This window comes from Teleopsis dalmanni, chromosome 2 (assembly GCF_002237135.1).
Source record: "Teleopsis dalmanni isolate 2A chromosome 2, ASM223713v2, whole genome shotgun sequence".
Lineage (NCBI taxonomy): Eukaryota > Metazoa > Arthropoda > Insecta > Diptera > Diopsidae > Teleopsis > Teleopsis dalmanni.
The window spans coordinates 223,431,112-223,439,231 of record NC_051847.1 but is presented as its reverse complement, the minus strand read 5'-3'; the positions used below and the strand labels follow the sequence as shown (position 1 = coordinate 223,439,231).

The following is an 8,120-nucleotide window of genomic DNA, read 5'->3' as shown; positions in this document are numbered from 1 at the left end:
TCGTTTTTTATTTTTATTATTTTTTCTTATATGAAAAACAAGTAAAATTATAAATAGATAATTTTTAATTTATATCTTTAAGATATTTTTCACAATTTTAGCCAAAGGTATTTTATTTATAAAATTCTTAATTTTTGAAAAATGTTGCTTATAAAGCCAAAATTTTTTATTTTTATTTTCGAATCAAAAAATTTGTATTTTTTTTTTAATTTTAATTTTAAATGTTTAAATTACGTTTGCAACTGCATCACATCAACTGTTTTGTTTTATATTTTATTTTTTATAGTTTTATAATTAAATTAATCTTTTATCTTTATCATATTTTCATCTCAAAATTTCATCTCATTTTGTTCCTATTCATTAAAATCATTGTTTTGGATTTTTTTTGGTACTTCGTTTTTAACTGCAACTATTTTTTCGTCTTGCGTCGTTTTGCAGTTGTTGACGGAAAATTCTATTTGTTTGGCAGTTCCGGGGGGCAGTCCGGTTGGTTGGAGGGATGAGCAGCACGGAATGCAGGGTTACTCTCCAGTTCCCGATCTATGCGCAAAATGATTGGATAAGGGCGAAGATCAACGTGAAATCTGAAAATAGAAAAAATATTAGTGATGTGGCAAAGACGAATATTATTTAAGAAAATAGAACAAAGCAAATGCCAGTACTATATAAGTTCAGTCACGACGTGTGTGAGTTGATATTGCATAAAAAATATGAATCTAATAAAAACTAAAGCTGTTAAGTTTATATTTAGGTGGGTGGAAGCTAACCTTCTTGCGTTGAAAACCTGTGGTACAAGGCAGCAATCAGCCATTGAAATCTCATCGCCTACACAGTATTTGCCGGCTGAAGTGGAAAGGACTTTCTCAACAGCACGAAAACCACGTGTTATCCAGTGCTGAGCCCATTCCTTCTTTTTCTCCTCGCCTACATGTATGAGAACAATCAAATTTTGCAATGGCTGTATGCCCGAACAGATAATCTCACAGATCTCACGCACTTTAGCGCGTTTATGTACATCTTGTGGTAGAAGTGGACGTTGTGGACGTGTCTCTTCTAGATAGTGCATAATAGCCACTGATTCGATAAGTGTGTGTCCATCTGAAATATAGTAAACAATTAAATTTTCCTGCATTTATATAAACTTTTAATTAAGTTATTAAGTTATTAGCAATAAACTGACCAATTTGTAATGCGGGCACCTGTTCCATTGGATTGACTTCGCGGTATTCATTGCAATGTTGTTCACCGCCAGACTTAATGAGGCTAATGGGTTTAATGTCGTATGGTATCTCCTTCAGATTTAATGCGATCCGCACACGCCATGAGCACGAGCTACGCCAATACGAATAAAGTATCGGCTTCGAGATTTCCATGGAAGAATATGACATATTAGCAAAAGAAATTTTATTAAATTGCGAGACTAGAAGATTTGCAAAATTCGTTGTATTTGCTTTTCCAAGTGCTGATAACCTGCCTGTGTTGCTTCTGCCCAAGTACTGTGTATATAATTTGCTAGTTAGGTACGACACACGCCCCACACTTGCCATAGCTGCCCTCAGCAAACTCAGTGATAAGCACAGCACCGGTTTGCTTTGTTTTTTGCTGTTGTTGATTTATGCAAAAATCTCGTTTATTAGATTTAAGTTGACTACTAATTAGACTAGACTAATTCTAATTTAGTTTATCTTGTTTAATATTCCCACAACACAACATTATATGTTTCATAAGTATCATTAAATATGGAAATTTTTTTTATTATAAATACTGCTTTTAATGATCTTTAATTCTAAACAGAGAAGCAACTGGAATGTTTACTGATTTACTGTTTACTTGGTGAGACTTCAGAAAAGCTTTTTGCAAAGATTAACCCTTTACTGAACTCACGGTTTACATTAAGCTTTGAAAAGTTACTTCGAAACATTAGTAAACAAAATTAAAATTGAAAGGTTTAATAAGGAAAGAACACTGAATTGCGGCCTCTGTTAGTACCAGATCTTTTTCTAAATCTAGTAAGATTTACAATTAATAAGAAATACATATAAATTGTTTATTAAAATGTGTCATACTTAGTATTACAATGTATAAGGTAAAATAAATAATTTATTGGTCATCATTGAGATACTATACTGAGTTATTAGTCTTATAGTGGGATTCTCAATGGGTCTCTATCGGTTAGGTAACCGTATTAGAAAACTAATATTCACTTAAATGGGTGTTATCCAAACTGTAACAAACAATAGGAAACGGCTTCGCCGTTTAATCATGTTAGACATTTATTTTATAAATTTCATATCAACTATACGAGTATCTTCTTCCCTAATCTTCTTCCCTAAGCTAATCTAATAAGTTATTATTAGTTAATAAGTTGTTCCAAACCATATGCTTAGAAGAAAGTATAAAATGCGATTATGTTCAAAAAAAACATTTATTTATAAAAAGATCTCACTTTTAGGAATCCGCAGAATTTTTTATCCACTTATATTGGTACCCTTAAAGTTTAAGTTATACAGAAATTTAAAGTAAAAAAATTTAAAGAAGTTAACAGAATAAGTTATTATGAGTCATATAAGAATTATGAGTTTAATTTATATATTTAATTAAAGTCAATTTTTAAATTCGTTTTATTTTAATGATTTACATTCGTTTTCATAAATATTTTTTTGAATAGATCTCTTTTATTTGTTTGAACTAAATGTGACAAGTCTTAAGTGAAGCATGGTATTTAGAGGGTTAAGAAATATTTAAAAAAGCTCCGGCTATTGGCGTATGGTTTGGAGTTGAAATTTTAATGCAAACGACAGAGATAAATATAAAAACGTTAATTGCAAATGGTGAAGCCCGTAATTATACTACGTTTTTATAAAATAATTTTATAAAACATTTTTATAAAATATAAATTAAATTATTAATTAAATTAGATTCAAATTTATATAAAATGAAGTGTGTGTTCGAATGAAAAGTTTTTCGGAGATTATCTTGTTTTCTACAAGTGGGCGAAAGCTACTGCATCGAAGTGAATTATAAGTTGAATTTAGATTTGCTGCGATACTTAGATTTTGCAATGAAAAAACCTCCAGTTATTTCCTTGACTTCAACACATGTTTGCCAAATTTAAAGCCGCTTCTGATAAAAAAAATAACTGGAGACTATCTCCAGACCTTTAGATCCAGTCAAGTAAGAATAAATGACTTAAAGTGATTTAGTTTTTTAACCATTCTATTTTTATGTATATTTATTTTTATAAGTGATCGTGTCTTATTATAATCATATTAAAAAATATTAACGCAAAAAATCAATAATAAATTTAATAGCATTGATTCTGGTATATATGTACATTATATTGCGTTGAAGGTATTTACTTTATCAGGTAGCAAACTAAGGAATATGTTTTCTGTTAAGTTTAAATAAGTTTCCATAACAAGTTTTTAAAAAGAAACATGTAGAAAATGCTGAAAACTTTAATTAGGTTAGGTTAGGTTGGAGTGCGGACTTTGTGTACAAAGCACATTGAAGCTCAAATAATGGATTGTTGAGATACCACAGATTAGCGTTTAGATTAGTTCATACGCGCACTAAAGGTCAGCGTATGAACAACGCCGAAAAGCTCATTCTCCTATTTAAAAAGCCATTACTTTGACAAAAGTCATTATAGAGTAGACCCAGTTTCATATCATATCTTCCTAGAATGCTGTGAATGGACAGCATCAGTAGCGTAGTGCTGAGTCCGTACTATCTGTACTTAATATTGTTTGGACCAAGTCGATCTTGAGATCTGACAAGAATTCAATACACAATTTTGCTTACCTATGCGCAGATGTTTTTGTTTGATTGCAGTCATGGCTGTTGCAATAGGGATACCATTGTCAGTGCATAGAGAAAATGTTAATGAAGAAGTTAATAAATAATTAGTTAAAAATATATAATCCATTTATTTAAAGCTATACGCTTAGTAACAACATAGCTTGAAATGAAAGCTTCACTAGGATAATCTACCGGTGATATCAGAAACTAAATCGCTTAGAGAGAATTTCAACCTGAAACAGCAGTTCTGAAAGGGCTCTGTGGATTAAACTATAACCTTACAAAACTGGGAACTTTCTCTAACAAATTTCGTTAGAGAAGAGAAGAGAAGAGAAGAGAAAAGAAGAGAAGAGAAGAGAAGAGAAGAGAAGAGAAGAGAAGAGAAGAGAAGAGAAGAGAAGAGAAGAGAAGAGAAGAGAAGAGAAGAGAAGAGAAGAGAAGAGAAGAGAAGAGAAGAGAAGAGAAGAGAAGAGAAGAGAAGAGAAGAGAAGAGAAGAGAAGAGAAGAGAAGAGAAGAGAAGAGAAGAGAAGAGAAGAGAGACCTCAAAACATGTGCTACGGGTGTTGCCGGCACTGATGCGTAAACGAAAGAAGTACCTAAGCGCACATATCATATCAAATGAAGACATTGTAGGTGCCAAACTACCATTTATAAAGGAAGTTGGACTTGGAAAAATACTCTATGCCTATAAAGGGCGCAAAACAGATATATAGATTGCACCACGATCTAATTTCCCAAACATAATAATAATATTAACAACAAATATTCTGTAATTTGTTTTCGGTTACCAAAAGCACATATATATTACAGAACGGGTAATGTAAACGTGCTAATTTGGCAAATAGCAACAACAACGCAGTTTAACAGTTCAACATATTTTCATGCTAACACGACATAACGAATCAAGAGTTCATTGAACTCATAATTTTTGCAAAAAATTCTATAAAAGCAACAAAAGTAAATAAAGATAAAATTATCCTCATAATTTATGTTAATTAGCAGTTTGAATTCGACTCTAAAAGAGTGAAATTACACAAAGCAGATGCCGGGTATGGTAGACAAAATACCAAGGCGAATACGTAACCTGAAAAATGATGCCAGCTACCAAGGATATTTTTACTTAGAAAAAAAAGCTACAGTTCTTCAAATAAAAAAAATTCAAAAAAAAAGTTAAAATAATAAATGTATGAAGGCACAGAAAAAAAGGACAACAAAAATTTTAAGAATATCTCCAAACATTAATCACTTATACGAGCCACAAACACAGATACGCACATACACTTCGAATGATGTATCATGTGTAAACAGAGTCAGTAATGCTGAAACACGCACACAGCAACACCGTTCGAGTGAATCATAAAATATATACAAATAATAAAGATTTAAATATAAATTTGATTCCCGAAAAGGCCATTGAACCAAAAAGCATATCAACGCGTTCGTATCCTGTAGCAATATTGTCCCCTAACTGTGTCGTGTACACCAAGGTCGGGGCATTAACCTCTAACAGGCAGTCAAGCAAGCAAGCATGCAGGCAGTCCATTTGAGAGAATCTTACCCTACGTATCATTCAAGGACATTCGCCTACAAAGTCAAATACGGGAAAACTCAAAGCTTAAAGAAGAAAGTAAAAAACCTTTCAAGCATTTGACTCAAGTATGAGCGAAAATAAAAATGGTGGTATGGGCGCAGGACAACAACTCGCATATTTTACAAAAGGAAATATATTAAAAATAAAAAAATGCCGGTTGCTCAGTGGTGTGTTTTGCAAGAGTATGAGAGCTTTTAGCATTTGTGTTTAATATGTGAGCGAGCTTTGCTTTGGTGGGTTGAGTGGTGTGATTTGGAGTGGTGAATGTGAAGTTTTAAAATATAAAACAAGCTAAACTGATTACAAGAGCTAAAAAATATAGAAAATAGAAAATAGAAATATGACAAAGTTTCATCATAGAGTTACCAAACAATTAAATTATTTATTTTTATGAAAACATTTCTTCAAAATTAAAAATGGAGTTTAACATTAAAATAACAATATCAACTTAATAGCGAAAAATATTAAAATCAAAAAGCAAAATAAAACATATATAATACAAATAAAAATGAAATATATTAATTTTCGAAAATCGTATTATAAAGTAATAGATTTGTCATGTATAGGTTTCTGATTAACATTGTTCGCAACTTAATATTAATAGATTATAATAATTTTCAATAATTCACAGTCACTAAAACGAACTCGAAAATTAGTTTAAAAAGAATCATCAGACTAAAAAGATTAATCATCACTTCTATTTAGTTAACAATTTGAATTGTCTTCAAAAAAATTATAGTATGTAGTTTTGTTGTTTTTTAAAGTAATCATACATAAAATGTTTAGTTTACATATTCACATATACTCATATCTCAAATGTTTACTTCCTGTATTTTCCAACGAAAGCTGGCAATACAAAATTTACAAAATTATTTCTTTATAAAGAAAAAAATTTGATTCCTATAACAAAATTCTATTAAAATTTGAAGCTGTTATTAGCATTTCAATCTTCATTGAAAGTTCCTAAAACTATAGAATGCAACTAATATGTTACGAATCTAAATTCCAAACTTATTACTTAAGTATAAATACAATGTCGGAGCATTTACCTCGGAGCCAAGCAAACATGTTTTGATGTAAAGCATTCCAAATTTTATAACAATTACTAATTTTAAGCATTAAATATAATGCAGTTTCTATTACGTAACTGCTAATTACTATCTTACTTTCCACTTATCGTACATTATGAGCACAAGTAAAAAGCTACTTATTCCAATTAAACTATAATATACTAAAAAAATTTTACAACCTAAAAATAATTTTAACTTTGAAATAAAGTCTAAAAGAGGGATATCTGGAAATCTACAGACATAAGTAAAGGAAATTTTTAATTTAGAAAATTTTTAAAACATCATCTATTTAAGATAATGTTGTTAGATTGACATATTTAATATACATTTACAATCTTTCTATTGAAAACATATTGCTAGAGTAAATATCTACTTATTATGTTTGTTGCTTTTTTGGTTCCATTTTAGAATTACATTATGTTAATTTAAATTTTTTAACATTAATGTTGGTAATATTTAATGAAAGGCAAATTGTAAGTTTTTATAGTATTTACTTGTGTCATCGTTGTTATTCGATACAGTTGGCAACTCTGCTTGGTACCATAACCCGCACAAGAAATTCGCAACAGATACGAAGCAAGCGGCAGTTTCCTTTTATTCTCATTCTTCGCAAATTTTTGTGCACATGCGCGAAATCGAGTTCACTCAAACCAACGCGCGCCACAAATAAATGGCGCTAAACAGAAGTATGAGTGACTTAAGGACACAAATTTATTAAATAAATTAAACAGTCGAAATTAGAGAATTCAGCACAAAATCAAGTTAATTGCACTTCCAGAAATAACAAAATACACTTTTCAATTAAGCAAATTTTTTAAATTTTGGTCTTTAAGCATTTCCCACACATTAAGCATTTCATTTGAGCTTACCTTCGCTATGGCCGATAAGGACATAGCGTTATGATGATACTTTGAGTAATTAATTTTGAAGCCGTTCCTTGCACAACAAATATGAAATTAATGTAAGCACTCTTAAAGGAGAAATATCCTTTATAAGTTTTCGTTGTTAAAAAGTTCTAAACTGGTTTTTTTTTGCTAAAACCAGTCAGCACAATACGCGTAACACAAAAAACCGACGAACAAAATAATAAAATGGCACACAACGCTACGATGACAAACGAAGTGTACAAATCCTGAAGGGGTTGAGTTTTTCTTTTTTTAGAAAATATTCAAATTTTTTAATTTACTTTTATTTTTAGCACAACAATTCATAGAAATTTTTAACTTTATTTAATATTAAAATTGATTTTTCTCATTTAAGTATTCAAATTGATTTTGCATTTGAGTGACAAACGACTGACAAAGCGTATTGAGTCCTTGGTATTGCTTACTTTCCACAATGTAAGGTAACAAGGACAATGCACGAACGCAGCAGCAGCATTTGCTTCCGTAAACGTTGTACTTGAAGGAATGGTTGGCAACACACTGAACTAAATATAAATCGTTGAAAGCGAAAGGATGGTACTCTTATGGCTTTCGCAGGAGGCGTATAGGGTAAACAAGAAGATAAAACTTATAGCAAAGAGAAATTAATATTTTATGTTTGAGGTTTTGAGAAGTAGTGTGGTTAAAAGCTCTTTCAAAGCTTGTTCTTACAATAAAATAAGCTTTTAACTAAAGTTGTAAACGAACCGCAAAGCTTTAGCTTGTGAAATGTT

General features: G+C 30.7%; 1 protein-coding gene across 2 annotated transcripts; it reads right to left on the bottom strand.

Moving 5' to 3' along the window:
- Positions 1-246: 246 nt before the first annotated feature.
- On the bottom strand, positions 247-7,608 carry LOC119681873 (probable maleylacetoacetate isomerase 2). 2 transcript variants are annotated; one of them, XM_038095172.1, is made up of 4 exons: positions 7,333-7,608; positions 1,181-1,358; positions 768-1,098; positions 247-584 (listed from the first exon to the last, which is right to left on the bottom strand). In XM_038095172.1, the coding sequence occupies exons 1-4, from the start codon at positions 7,354-7,356 to the stop codon at positions 455-457; spliced, it is 663 nt and encodes a 220-aa protein (XP_037951100.1). In that variant the 5' UTR covers positions 7,357-7,608; the 3' UTR covers positions 247-454. The 2 variants fall into 2 exon arrangements, with proteins under 2 accessions (XP_037951100.1, XP_037951099.1); XM_038095171.1 differs by lacking the exon at positions 7,333-7,608 and having other exon boundaries at positions 248-584; positions 1,181-1,775.
- Positions 7,609-8,120: the final 512 nt, after the last annotated feature.